The sequence below is a fragment of the Eschscholzia californica genome, unplaced genomic scaffold (assembly GCF_041429995.1).
Source record: "Eschscholzia californica isolate CP2 unplaced genomic scaffold, dmEscCali1.0.p SCAF_1, whole genome shotgun sequence".
NCBI classification, from domain to species: domain Eukaryota; kingdom Viridiplantae; phylum Streptophyta; class Magnoliopsida; order Ranunculales; family Papaveraceae; genus Eschscholzia; species Eschscholzia californica.
This window is the reverse complement of record NW_028238198.1, coordinates 86,009,401-86,024,778: the sequence shown is the minus strand read 5'-3', so window position 1 is coordinate 86,024,778 and position 15,378 is coordinate 86,009,401. Positions and strand designations below refer to the sequence as shown.

General features: G+C 34.8%; 1 protein-coding gene, 1 long non-coding RNA gene and 1 pseudogene across 3 annotated transcripts; 2 read left to right on the top strand and 1 right to left on the bottom strand.

Annotated features, from left to right (window-relative positions):
* The first annotated feature begins 2,425 nt into the window (after window positions 1-2,425).
* Window positions 2,426-4,166, top strand: LOC147570529 (tetrahydroberberine oxidase pseudogene; annotated as a pseudogene). Its single transcript, XR_015239315.1, has one exon. The product of XR_015239315.1 is annotated as a tetrahydroberberine oxidase pseudogene (transcript).
* Window positions 4,167-6,764: 2,598 nt separating this feature from the next.
* Window positions 6,765-10,593, bottom strand: LOC147570528 (putative pectin methylesterase CGR2). The gene is made up of 7 exons (XM_086657071.1): window positions 10,281-10,593; window positions 9,686-9,816; window positions 9,523-9,562; window positions 9,160-9,201; window positions 8,051-8,425; window positions 7,666-7,721; window positions 6,765-7,207 (listed from the first exon to the last, which is right to left on the bottom strand). Exons 2-7 carry the CDS (start codon window positions 9,803-9,805, stop codon window positions 7,061-7,063), a joined length of 780 nt encoding a protein of 259 aa, XP_086513197.1. The 5' UTR covers window positions 9,806-9,816; window positions 10,281-10,593; the 3' UTR covers window positions 6,765-7,060.
* Window positions 10,594-11,013: 420 nt separating this feature from the next.
* LOC147570527 (uncharacterized) lies at window positions 11,014-12,176 on the top strand. The gene is made up of 2 exons (XR_015239308.1): window positions 11,014-11,126; window positions 11,849-12,176. It is a non-coding gene; the product is annotated as an uncharacterized LOC147570527 (long non-coding RNA).
* Window positions 12,177-15,378: the final 3,202 nt, after the last annotated feature.

Genomic DNA, 15,378 nt, shown 5'->3' with positions numbered 1-15,378 from the left:
ATTCCCACCCCTAGCCCTGGCCGACCATGTTAAGAGTCCCAGATGGGACAAAAATTCCATCAGGAAATCCTGCTCAAAATCGGTTTCTAAGTCAGTACGTCTTATCTTTTCTAGAGATCTTATTTGAATCCTAATTGGAATATGATTCTAACGTTATGATTCTATATATGAGGACTCATAATAGAACAGAAAAGGTGTGAAATTTTCTCAAGAGAAAATTTATCTGTAAAACATCAAGTAGAAAGTAGATTTTAGAAAGAAAAAGAAACTCCCAACCTATCTATCTAGTCAAAGAAGAATTCTTTTTCTCAATCTTCAATAAGGTCCTAGCTGACATTAAAGAAGAGAGATCAAGTCAACCTGATCGGATGTCTGTAGAGGAGCTACATATTGGAGCTCTTATCTTCGGAAAAAGGCATCGGATTTAGTTCGAGGGAAAGCGATTAAGGTAATTTTCTTTCCAATTCTAGTTTATATAGTTCTTGCATGAGATCTTGGAAACTAGCGTTAGACGTCTAAGATTTTGCTTAAAACACTAGGTGACACCATAACCCAACATATACATATTGTTTGGTCTGTTGTATTTTTTGAGAACACCATCAATTTGTGTGTTCACTTTTATTAAACAAACTAGACGGGGTCATCAGTTTGTAATTTGAAACAATTAAATAAACAAATACTGGAATTCACACCCTGGTTGTCTGAGGATTGATAGAGATTAGCATAATTAAACATTTTAAAAATCAAGATATATATATACAGAGAATTTATAAGCTGATGATGTTTTCTCACTTAGTTTTGAAATGCAATTAACTCACTACACGGCTACAAATATAATTTCAAGATTGCGGATCGGCACAGTAATTCTTCTAACGTGTTACCTAGCCTGCACCACTAATGACAGTGAATCGGTGAGACTCGGTTAGAGTCATGTCTAAGTAAGAATCTTGGAAATATCTTTGAGATATTCTCGTATATCAAGTCTTTCTTTTATTGTCTTCCCTACAGGCGACCTAATTTTAAACTTTATTAAGTTAAAAAGACAAGTCATCTTTTTATAAAAGCAAAAATTTATTTATTTTTTATGTTAAAACCCCAAATATTTGTATTTTGTTTGATTAAAACCCCAATATGTTTTGCAAAGCTATCGCAAGGTGCTTAAAGCTGTCACAAGGTACTGCAAAGTTGTCGCAAAATTGCTGCAAAGCTATCGCAAGGTATCGCAAAGCGTTGCCAGGTATTGCAAAGTTGTTGCAAAGCTATCACAAAGTGCTTCAAAGCTGCTGCAAGGTGTTGCAAATTAAAAAAGTACCGAGGGAGCTGAACGCTAAAAAAATTGACAGATCCTTTTTCACCAAAACCAAAATCTAATAGGGAGGTTTGACCAAATTCCCCTATTCTTTATTATGTAAACTTTACGTTTAGTTGTAAAACTTACTAGTATAAATGTAATACAAGGGATCGGTATATATCCATCATGATTTACCATATCTATTGAGTTCTTTCATGGTAATAGAATCGTGGACAATTTTCATAAAGTATTGTCGTTTTTTTTTCGATCTCTAATATCGGTTGTCTTCTCCGATCGCTAATATCGGTTGTCTTCTCCGATCGCTAATATCGATTGTTTATCTCGTTTCAAGTATTCGTCTTGCACTTGTTGTTTGGTAATATTTCATTGTTCGTATCACTTGCCTACTATTTCTCGGTATGACTACTCTTGTTGAATCGATTATGTCAACTGGTTTCTCTTCATCTCCTACGCCCACTATGTCTTTCCCGCAAATCAACTCCATGATCAGTCTTAAGTTGTCATCCGACAACTATCTCCTATGTTATTCTTTGCAGCGGAAATGCTCTAAACCCTACTTGTATAAATGTAATACAAGGGATCCATCATCATTTGATGTATCTATTGAACCACGAGAAGCACAACTTCTTCCACACCTACTATTCTCCCTCCCCCTCTTTAAGTAACCATGTGTATGTATCAGTTTAATATTTATATTAAGATATCAAGCTTTAAGAAAATAATAAAATATATTTCCTCAATCAAGATCACAGCTTATAATTGAAGAATTCCTACTTTTTAATAGGATCTTGCCTCCACTATTCCAACCATTTGCTCCACGAGAAGGGCAACTTCTCCCACGATTATTTTAAGTCTGCCTCTCTCTCTATATATATAGTTAATCATGTGTATCAGTTTAATATCTATGATAAAATCATAAGCGGTAACAAACTAATAAAATAAGTGAGGAATGAGTTGTGCTTTTTTCGTGCCGGTAAGTGGTGGTGGGAGATTTGAAAAAGGAGTCATCTAGATGTTTTGCGTAATTAGCGGGTCAAACAAGAAACTATTAGGGGCCTTTTGGAAAATAACACTAATATAAATAGGCAACCCGCCCACATACCAAATAAAAACATACAAAGTAATGGGTATCTCATCAAGCTCAACAATTCTCTTAATAGTAGTCACTTTATTTGTATTTCTAACTAGGGTTCCTACTTCATGGGGGAAGTACTCAATAAGTTCTTCATATCATGCTGATTTCATTGGTTGCATCTCTCTTTATGAACCACCAAACTCAATTCCAATCTTCACTCCAAATAATTCATCTTTTTTCTCACTCTTAGAATCCAAAGCAAGAAATCTTAGATTCTTATCACCGACCTTTTCAAAACTTCAATTTATTATTACACCTTTACATGAATCTCAAGTTCAAGCAGTTGTTGTTTGTTCTCGTAAACACGGGTTAGATGTGAGAGTTCGAAGTGGAGGTCATGACTTAGAAGGACTCTCTTTTGTTTCTGATTATTCATTTGTGTTACTCGATTTGATCCATCTTCAATCAATTCATGTTGATGTTGAAAATAGCAATGCATGGATTCAAGCAGGTGCAAACCTTGGAGACCTTTACAATGCAATTGGAGAGAAGAGCAAAACCCTTGCCTTTCCGGGCGGCTTGTGCCCTACCGTTGGTGTCGGTGGGCATTTTAGTGGCGGAGGACATGGTCCTTTACTTCGAAAATATGGTCTTGCATGTGACCAAATCATCGATGCTCTCATTGTAAACGCTAATGGCGAAATTCTTAACAAGGAAACAATGGGAGAAGATCTATTTTGGGCTATTAGAGGAGGAGGGGCATCGAGTTTCGCAGTTGTTCTTTCGTGGAAAGTTAAGTTAGTTCCTGTTCCACCTAAGGTAACCGTTGCTCTCATCACCAAGACACATGAACAAGGTGCCATAGACATAGTTCATCGATGGCAGTTCGTTGCTGATAGGCTTCCCGAAGACCTATACATTGGACTTCTAATGATGAAGATCAATGACACAACCCAAGCTCTATTCTCCATTTTGTTCCTCGGGGATAATACTAACAAACTCGTTGAACTCATGGACGAGAACTTCCCTGAATTAGGTTTAAAGTATAATGACTGTTCTGAAATGAGTTGGGTCGAATCTCCTGGCTATTTGTTCCCACCTTGGAATGAACCTCAATCAAATATGTTCACCAAGGCAAAATCGGATAATGTCCAAGTACCAATATCGAAACAAGGGTTGGAAGGATTTTGGACTATGTTGTTAGAGGAAAATATTCCATTCTTATATTTAACTCCTCTTGGTGGAAGGATGAATAAAATTCCAGAATCTGAAATTCCATTCCCACATAGAGTTGGTAACATCTACAATATTTACTACTCTGCGATTTGGTTTGAAGAAAGTGATACCGAAAAGAATATTGATTGGGTGAGAAGGATGTATGAATATATGACTCCATATGTTTCTAATTCACCAAGAACTGCAGCTGGTCTTAACTACGTTGATCTTGATTTTGGTCACTACAAGAATGGTGAAGTGAGTTACTCTCAAGCCAAACTTTGGGGTATAAAATACTTCAAAGATAACTTTAAGAGACTAGTCCAAATTAAGAGCAAAGTTGATCCTAGTAATTTCTTTAAACACAAACAAAGCATTCCTCCTATCCATGCCATGTTATTGGAACAAAAATAATTTGAGAGTACTACCACCTACTAGAGGAACCCATGCAGAAATTGCATATGGTTTCTTCATAAATGGATTTGCTTTTTTTTCCCCCTTTTCTAATTTATGTACTTGTGATTTCTCTTATTAATATTATGGATGTGCCAATTTCTTTACTTATATAGATTTGCTTCATTTTTTTTCTTCTAAGGGTGTTATATTTAATAAACCTAAATTTTTTAAACGATTGAATACATACTTGTTTGATATGAAAGTCCTTTGAGGGATTTTGTTTGCAAATAATTTTGTGGTTGAAATACGAACTTTTAAATCTGATTTTTGATCAAAAATTTATTTCTACTGTCACTAAAGAATTTTGAATCTGAATATTTTACAAAAGTTTTCTATGGCCAAGTTTTCAAAGGTTAATTCATGTTCAATTAATCTCCAACAAATCTTGAATCTCCACCTTAAGAACAACAATTCAAAATTACAATCTCCTAACTCACCGAAAAAAACTATTTTTTCTTAATCGAGAACCAACAAAACTTGAATCGACTAAATTAAACATAACAGTATTAGTATTCTGATGGCCCCGTTTGGTTCCGCTTAAAAAAAAAGTTAAAAGCAAACTTTTAGCATATTTTAAGCACTTATTGAAAATTTTGCGCGTTTCGTAATTGTACCTTATTTTAAGCTAAAAATATTCATTTTTTTCAAAAAGCAGAAGCCACGATTTTGTGGTTTTTTATAGCTGCGTTTTAAAAGCCTATGAAAATAAAATAAAAGATTTATCTCTTTTGTCACCATCAATAAACATCCACCGTCATCACAACCACCCCACCAGCTCTGCCACCAGAATCACTCCACCACCTCTGACACCATTCAACCACCATCACCAACATTTCACCACTTTCGTACCACTTTGGGCGCAACTCCATCATCACCACTCCACCACTTTCGTCGCAACACCACCACCACCACCACAACTATTCTACAACCATCAATTTTTCTTTACAACCACTCCGCCAGGGCTTATCCACCACTCTACCACCATTACCGACGCTTCACCATCTCCCCCGCAACTCCACGACCTCTTACGTAACTTCACCTTTGGCGCATCTCCACCACCACCACTCCAGTGTCGCCCCAACTCCACCACCACCACAACCATTCCACAACCACTTCACTACCATCCCCACAAATCGACCACTCCACCACCACAGTATACCACCTTCATCAACACCATTTCACTACCGTTGTTGCAACTTTACCGCCTAACAACCAATACCCCTTTCATTTAACCACCACCATCACTGCTATAAACCCGCCACCATTAAGCACCACCACAACACGTCCACCACCATTGAGCACCATCACCACTACATTAAGTTCAAACTTCTCAAATTTTGATCTTTATGTGTTTATGAAAAATTTAAGAAAGGTATATTATTTCATTTTAGTTTTTAATATTAATAACATAATATAAACATATTGTTTAATAACTACAATACGAAGATTACATTTTTACCAAATGGCACATCCTAGCTTTTTAAGATATAAAAACACTTATTATGTAGCGTACCAAATGACCCAGACAGATTTAGAAGATTTTATTTATAGACTTATAGAAAAACTCATAATATAAACTATTTATGTACCCATATTAAGTTCCACCGCCATTTTAAAATGTCCACAGCATTAGCTTTATTACTGGAAATGCCATTCCAACCTTTGAAGATCTCCTTAAGAGTGTTGTCATAACGTCTAATGGAATTTTTATTGGAGATCCACTATCCTTTAGTGTAATCACAAGAACTGGATGATTAAGTGGGAAATCTAGGGTTTTATGAGTTTTAGAGGGAAGTGATTTGTTAGTTGGGGTTCTATGAGATCAGAAGAGGAAGAGAGAGGCTAATTAGAGTAGAGGGATGAAGAGAAAGGAAGTCGTGTTGCCGGAGAAAGAAGGTTGTAGATGTACTTATGTAGACCGAGCTTGGGCCGACGACTATATCAAACAGAAATAACTGCACCGGTGTTGCCAAAAGTACTCTAAAAGTGTTGCCAAAAGTAATACAAAAGTGTTGTCAAAAGTGTCTACTGGAGTTGCAACTAATACAAAAGGGTTGCCAAAGGTAGTGAAAACATGTGGTTAAAAGTGTCCACTGAAGTTGCAAAACATGTGGTTAAAAGTGCCCACTGATTCATTGAAGTTGCCAAAAGTGGGACGAAAGTGACCAAAAAAATTCCTACAGAAAAATGTTACAGAAAAGGACCATAAAAACATTGCTATTGAGTAAATAAGACAATGTTGCAGAAACCTGGCCCAAAAAGCATTGATCTGCACGACGTTGCTTAACTCTCAAAGTTCTTTCAACAAGAAAAAGAAAAACTCCCAAAGTTGTGCCAGTAGCGAAGTGGCCAAAACTGACTTGAGAGTGTTACAAAAATTACAAAACAAGCGGAACACAACCCCAACATAAAAAATGACACCAAAGACTCACCTGAAATTGAAACTTGAAAATTAACTTGACGACACCAACTAGGGTTCCCATCAATGTGTTAGTATGTGCGCCGAAGTGTCAGCATATATGCACCCAAAGTGTCGCCACCAAGAAATAGTAACACCTAGCCGAAAATTATATCTCAGATAAGATGAGGCAATAATGTTTTTTTACATGGTTATAAATCTGGTGTCCAACTTTGTTGTGCTAGTGGTTGTGATTTGTTCTTCGAAATAAAACAAATTAAGATCACATAAATTGTAAGAAACATATCTTGGGAGGGAATGAGATTACCAATAAACAATATTTCTGTTGATTGAATTACAATCTATGCAAGATTAGCAAATAAACAGTGAACTTCACTCTGGACTAGCAAAACTCCGTCAGTTGCAGATAACATGATCGAAAGAAAACTGATTCTATAAATATTCTATAATTGACCGACATCTATTAAGATTTGACTAAATAAAATTGGATAGGATCTACCAAAATTTACTTGGAGCCACTTTTATAATTTGCAGATATGAACGATCGCCTTTTTAAAGAAGTGTGAAAATAGAGTCGGCCTTTTTATGAGCTCAGATGGAAAATTTGACAGCTTGACTTGAATCCGTTCTTCTCTGTTGCCTGTTCAAATTTCTTAATACTCGATTCATTCTCCACTAAGCTAGTCTGAACAAAGAATCTTATCCACCATGATGAACTCCGCAACTTGGCCTTTTACAAGGAAGGAAAAAAAAAATCTTAATCATAACATATATATATATATATATATATATATATATATATATATATATATATATAATTTTAGCAGAAACAACCGTAACTATATGAACTTATATACGATTGATGCCAGTTTCTCAGGGTATAGGGTTTTTATTGGCATAAACCTATACTAGACCACCTCCAAGCTTCTCAACTGATAGCCAAGGTGGCGCCCAAGAGCCTGGCAAATATATAATACATGGCGCTAACTTATGATCCAGGTCCAGAATGTCATTCTAAGCAATTTGTAACTGTGATCGATGGGGATTAACCTTCTAGATCACACGAAACCATCATACATACATTTCGACATTGTACCACACAATTATTAAATGAAGGATGCAAGATTGCATTTTGACAGCAAAAGAGATTATGAACATTAAAATCCTTTCAGAATAATTTACACTTACTGGCCTTCCAAACTTGGATAGCTCTGCAACTTTAGCTCTCTGCTTACCCGGATAACCTGGAAAGAAAAAAATTAGAAAAAACATTGAGAAAATCAGGTAATTTGTCAAATTTGAAGAAAAATGTAGACTCTTGGCGGCAATGACTACATTAAAACCTGAATCCAGTGCATAATACCACAAGGAGCACGCAATATGGGTGAATGGAAATAGTGCCACAAGAACTATACAAGGAAGGGAAGGGTATGCAATTTCAAATCGCTCTAAACATTTTATTTTAAAGTAAAAATGTTATGACATTTTTGACAAATCAATCCCTGATACACAGCAGATAGCTACATCTAGGTAACTAGAATGACAAATAAATACCAAATGTGTGAAAACTTACCAGAGAATATGACAAGTCCGTCATTTGATACCCTTGCCAACTCTGGGAGAGTCCTGTTAAGGTATTTCGGGGACAAGTAATCCAAAGCATCTGAGACAATGACTAGATTAAATGATTTTGCTCTATAAGGCAGAGGGAACTTGATATCACCCACACGAACAAGGCCCTTGCGAATGAGACTCTTGCAATGAGCATCTGCTTCCTCTATATCGTACGGTTCCACACCCCAGGCTTCAGTACCCTCTTCTTTTAGCAAATTAGATACTACTGAACAAGTATCAGGGCCTACATGCAAAACTTTATGCATGCTGTCCCCATACGCTTTTTTAAGAATAGGTATTGCTCTTTGAAGTTCGGAAGTACATGAAATATCGCCTGCATATGTGTACATTGGAATCTTAATTGAACTCTTTATCCATCCATGAGTTCCTCTTAAACACAAGCATTCTCGACTGGAACTCAGCATGGAGTTCAATGTTAACAATATTAAGTAGATAGTTCAGTACTTGAAACTGAAAAACAAAAATAATAGGAAACAAAGTAGATAGTTCTTTGACCAACAGAAATGAAAGCTTGCCATGTTACTTTGTCAAATATTTGAAGAGAAAATTTTCCCAACGTATAGAATAGGCGAATAGCTTAAATTTAGGAAGAGGTATTATTGATCACATTCGTTTTGCATATAGTTCTTACTTAAACAGTATATCTGCATCAAGGTTTTCACTGGGTTTGATAGCAAGATACACGTTTATGAGCACACTTGAAAGTTTAACAAGAAACGATTTTCCTAACACAGTGTAACAAAGAAAGTAGGAAACACATTCTTCATAGTATTTCAGACAATCATCAATTGGTTTCATTTTTCTTTTTTCTTTAATTTATACATGAGTTTGTTTTACGCGTACCATATGCTAATAAGCATGCTATAAACACGACTTCTAAAGTAACCTCCCAGACAAAGTTGATCTCTATAGTCTATTGGAAAGGTAGTTACAGTAGAATGAATTAAAAATAGATAACAATTAAAAACTCTAGATTATGCCAACTAAAATACATCAAACAACAACATATAACTCGTCAATCTAACAGGATGAATTGAGCAATTTTACCTTCAATCTTGCTAACAGTTTCTATATCTGTACCAGATTTTCCTGTCATGGAGAAAACAGAACGGGATTAAGTTCTCATCCACAGTTGGTAATAATACATAATACAGAAAAAGAACCCAATACGGGATTTAGTTCAGCTCTAAAACAGGTAAACAATTAGAGCGTTAATATGAAATCTACAAAGTATAATGTCTTCTCTCTTGATTATATGTGGCCGCAAAAAATTACTTTCATATTGTCAATAATAATAAATTTAATTAGTTATACCAGTACTCGGCTAGACGGTGACTTGTAAAAACAACAAAATAGTCGAACCATATAAGGGTTAAGTATTCCTAAAATAGATGCACATCAAAGACAAACCTGAACCCCGGTAAGAATAACCAATGAGAAGTAGAGCACCCTGAAAATTTCAAAGAAAGAGGTAAAATCAATCTCAGTGCAGATTTATACAAGGAAATGCTAATAATCGAGGCAAGTGTCATCTGAGTAAGTAAAGCAAAACACCGTGCAGAATGAGAAATACCACGATAACAAGGCCTATAGGTAGTAACGACGAAGAGCGTGATTTATTGTGCAAAGAACCTCCAAACGGGATACTGCTACCGTCTGGGAAACGACGAGCAGGTCCTGGCCTCCTTGACATGGCTACTGGTTCTGTCAGAAAAAGAAAAAAACTGATAATTTATTAACAACAAAATTAACAGGTAATAATACACTGTAAGCCCTAGAATCACAATAACAATTAGTTCAGTACTGTCTCATCAGTATCAACAAAAACACTCAAGAAACATAAAAATGATGATAATCAGATTATTAAGAAGACGTTTCGACAAATTTAAGAGGAAAACTATGAAAATTCTCAAATCTTAATTCAGACTTTCGGAAACCTAAACTACATTGACGATTCGGCTTGATCCCTATCATTTAAGCGAAAAAATTTCAATAAATTCTCGATTAAGATCGAAATGAACGTAAAGGAAAATAATCGATCTTCAATAATCAACAGGCTTTGAGCATCTAAGGTCAAAAAACAAGAACAATTATGATATTATCTTGCCCCAAATTTCATCACTAAATCAGATAGAGAAAGGAATTTAATGAAAGAAATATGAAATTACCTTTGATTCTTTGAAGTTAGAAGATTGATGAATGCATTCAGGTGGATCTGAAGTTGTTTTAAAAAAGAAGATCTAGATCTATTTCTTATCCAACAATCAATTATTAGCTTCTTAATCTGAGAGAGAGAGACTATAACACTAAAAAGAGGGAAAAAGAAGGAAAGGCGCGTTTGTGGTTAAAAGCACAGAGGGACGACGAGTCCTGGTGGTGCATCGATAATTCGATGCGACCGTAAACTGTGTCGGTGGTGATTCTATTGAATTCGTTCTCCATGATCTAACGGTTGATATTTGAAGTACTACAATCTTGTTACAGTATATTAATCGAGTAAGAGGGAGAGGGACCATTAAAGAGAGGAGGTGAGATTTGGCACGGTTGAATGGTGGTGCCGACAAAATCTATTCTCCCATTAATCATTTATTATTTAATTTTTGAGTCTATAGACCAAAAATAGGGTCCTAATAGGAGATTTAATCCTCTATAATCCTAAAAAGGATTTAAAAACCAAATTAATCATCATAAAAGAGATCTAGTCCATTTGTATTCATCTCGAGAGAAATATCAAATCTCTATAATATTTAATCCTTATTAATACCTATTATAACCTTTCCATATATTTTGTAACCGTTTTTGCCAAAATAATCATGTATATATCATTTCCTTAATTGTCTCCATCTTTCTCTCTCCAATCAGAATTATAATGAAAGAAATATTAACAAATCTAATATTTAACCGTAATATAGTATATCTCATTTTCAAGAACATTAACCTAGTTGTTTAACCACTATTAACATCAGAACTCTACATTCATCTCCATTAAACTTATCGAAGATCAATTCTTGAAGGTAATTATTTTTGCTAAAATCATAATGAGAACATTCATTTGTAAGATTTCGTTTTTGTTTTCATGTATTTGATATTACTGTTTTGTATTTAGATTCATTTTTAAGATCTAATAATTAATTTTTTAAACTGTATCAAATTGTTATGTATTATTTCTGAAAAAACGATTCAATTGTAGATCTTTCTCATAATATATATTTCCATCTTTGATAGATCCGAAATGGAAGTCTAAACTTCTCTCTCTCTCTAAAATTTTAATATCAATAATGAAATCTTTGATCTTTATATCATATTTAATGTTTTATTGAATCTAGGTATGTTCTATATCTTTCAATTTTCGTGGTATGTATCTTAAGATTTTCGTTTAATCATTACTGAAGTTTTTTTCAGATCAGATTCATCTTCACTGACGGACTCAGATTTGCGGTATATTCAGATTCATTGTTTTCTCTGGATATAAAGTACATGTACTTTACGCGTACTTTTTTCACAAAACAGTTGCCGTTTATAGTACAATAAATGTTCCAAAAATTATATGTAATTTATTGCACATTATACATATTTTTTCACATAACAGTGACCTTGTGATTCGAACTAACGTTATGTTTGTCTTCTAACACATTATGAAGTTTAACAAACAGTATGCATAATTTATTCCATTATACATGTCGTTTCTAGTAAATTGTTTGTTTTGTTAACAAATGTATATGTTTTCTTTTTGCAGTTTTGTTGTTACTTATGGAATTTGCTACTGAAGTTGGTCATTTGTTTCCTGGTGGTGCAAAATCATTTGGATATGCTCTTCGACAATATAGTGTAAATGTTGTTTGTCCTGCTCAAGACTACATATGCTCTTCGACAATATAGTGTAAACGATTTTTTGGTAACAGAATGTAAACGATGTGTAATGTAAAAGAAATTATGTGTTATGTAATAGAAAGTATGTGTAATTTACTGAACAAGACCCAAATACATTTGATAAATTACGTTGTATACTTGACTAATGATGGTTTATTCGTCATAAATAATACATAATTTACGTATTTGTTTCATAATTTGTATTCGATTTGTATTTATGTATGAGTAAAAACGAAAACAAAAGCTGCTTTAATGTTCCCAGAAAAATATACTATTTCCAAAACTGAAAGTTAAGTGAGAGAAAGTGATATATATGTTTTGTATATTAACCCCCAAATCACGCTAAATTGATGCTAGATTGATTCAGATAATAGGAAAGAGAAAATTTGATTTCCAAATCTGTTTAGAGGAGAGAGAAATTATGATTTGTTTCTATCTTTTTTTTTTTCTAATAAATCTCCATATTTTTGGCTAATAAATCTCCATATTAAATCTGTAAAGAAGAGAGAGAAAATTGATTTGGGAAAGTTTAGATTTTGTTTCTAAACAGATTATAGAAGAGAGAGAAATTTTCGTGAGAATCTAACCGTTTTTTCCTGAATTTATCCTAAAATCAAGGTACATTAAACCGATTGAAATCCCAAATGAAGTAGGTTTAGAGAGAAAAAGTGTCTTTATGAAGATTGGTATCCAATCTGTTTCGGCTGAATAAAGATCCCCCACAAATCACGCCCACGGGTTTTGGAAAAGTTTCCTAAAACCCTCGTAAATTCAAAAAACCCGGAGTTTTTTGATTTGGGATACATTTGGTATTACCCAATAAATTAGCCATACTTTATACCCTTCTTGTAAAAGGACCAAAAATCCATAATCTAAGAAGAATGGTCTATAGACCTATTATCAAATTAATTTTGGTCTATATACCCATGGACTCTTTATTATTCCCAAATAAAATGTTTAGTCTTTTTTTTTGTTAAGAAAATAAAATGTTTAGTCTAATTAGATAGAATTAAATATTAGTTGGCCCACAAACATTTAGTGAAAGAACCTCTCATTTCGTGACAATAGACCATATGAATTTTCGTGAAATCTTACAATAAAAGATAATTGATTCTTACCCTATACATTTCTATTGGAATTTATTGTTTTTGGATTAGATTTTACTTTTACTAAAATTTGTTCTTAGAAAAATATGGTGCCACACAAAAATAAAAAAAGGTCGCGGTTTTGGGGAGTAAAAAAAAATCTCCGGGGCATAAAGACTTAGTCAATCACTATTGACTTATTAGGCAATACTTATTTTTAGTCCAAAAATTTAGTAGATTGAGTATTGCACCCTAATCTTCATCTTCCCTCCACCAATGTCACCACAACCTCTAGCCACACAAACCATTTATCACCACTCATTCACTGTCATTTTACTTTTTCTCTCCATCTTCTTCTTCCTCTCTCTCTCTCGAAAAATCTAGCAGATCTGAGATCTACTAGGGTCTTCAATCGGTAGAAGAAGAAGACGAAGGGACTCGGGAAACCCCTTCGATCTGTTGAAGACGAACGAAAGGGAAACCTCAACCTAGAACCATTCTTCTTTATATTTATAGGGTTTGATCTGACTGTGTATTTAGAAGAAATTGAAGATAGAGAGGACGTGGTGAAGCATATGTGGGATGTATTTACGCATAGCCCTGGGATCAGATTACCTCAATTTTGGGAAGAAGCTTTTGAAGCTACTTATGAGGCCATGGCTAGTGATGTACCAGGTGTTCCAAAAGCAGCCATTTTTGAGATTGCAAAGATGTTAATGAGATCCATTGCTTGAGCCACGTCTTCTCCAACCTAGGATTAATATCATTACTTTCTTCTTTTCTGTAATTTTTGTCTTCTTTGGTATGTGTGAGATGGGGTGGATTTTTAGACAGAGAAGAGAAGAGAGGGACATGAAGGGAAAAAGTGAAAGAGAAGGAGAAGATAGAGAGAGAAGAAAAAGGTGGCGGTGAGTGAGTGGTGATCGAAAATGGTGGTGTGGTGGGGTTGGAGGTGAAGAGAGGATGAAGATTAAGGGGCATAACTCAATCTACGAAATTTTCGGATTAAAAATAAATAAGTCCTAAAAGTCAATCTTGATTGATTAAGTCTTTATTCCTCGGAGATTTTTCTTTATTCCCCAAAGTCGCGACCTAAAAAAAACCTTTTAGGTCCGACGTCTCTGAAGAAAATCAACAGCAGTGTCGTGATCCAAATCTTGACATTATATGTGCATTGTTCCTTCTTTTACACCTATGTCTAAGTTCAAGGGGCATGATTGATCCAGGATTTAAATCGAGGAGGAGCAAAACTAAAAGCTTAGGAAAAAAATGCAACCACAACAGCCAACAAAAGAAAAATAACCACTACCCATACATAAGGTAGTATAGAGGACATAGATGTATATTGGGCGAGCAAAAAACAAATTTTTTATTAGCCGGGAATAAGTTGAAGCAGTAAGAAAGAAAAAATTGATTCGTGTGACTAGTTTTGCAAGAGACAATTTCCAATATGAACTCAATTGCTTGACTATATATGTTAGTAATTTTTTTTTTGTTGAAAGAAAATACAACAAAAAACGAACTAACAATCCAAATCTAGATTCATAGCATTCCTCGAGTGCCATAAACGCCTAATGGCGTGTGTCCTCCCCCACCTCGCCAGCTTGTCTGCTGTACATTGAGAGTACTCGAAATGTGAGAGAATCAAGTTTTCTCGAATCCTACTTTATAGGGATACTATGCTTTCCGTGTGTTTGTCCGATTGCCAATTTATTGCCTGTTTCCGCTCATTGGGATGGTTAATTAGGTTGAGGTTGTCATAATCGATTCACATGGCCAACAAGTGTTTCGTCAGTTGATCGTTCATTTGGCCTGAAAATCTAGACGTCATAATCGATTCACAGTGCAGGTAGAATCCTCTCAAACTAGAAACACTCTCAAACTAGCAAATAAAAGACATAAAATCCAAACATTTTTTGTTTGAAAGGTGAGCGTGTTTCAAAGGTAAGCTTGGTGTCTCGAATCAAAGAGACTTGGACGGTGAAGGTGGTCCACACCATCTGATTCAATCCCAACCACACGATAGAGAGTCACTGATTATAGGTAGAGCTCTCATCAATTTCCACATCTAAAGTATAATGTAGCAAAATGTAATCGTATTGCTGAGTCAAATAAAAGTCGCAAGCACGTGGCATTACATAGACAACAACTTCTAAACATACCGAATCTCAAATTTATATATCCTCTTACAAATCCTACGTGTCGTTCCTAGGGGACCTCCGAAGTCCGATAGGAGTTTCTCCCACGTAGCCTCCTGCACCTAGATATATGCGCATCTCTATAAAGGTTAGTAGCAGTTGGATGTGTTCCT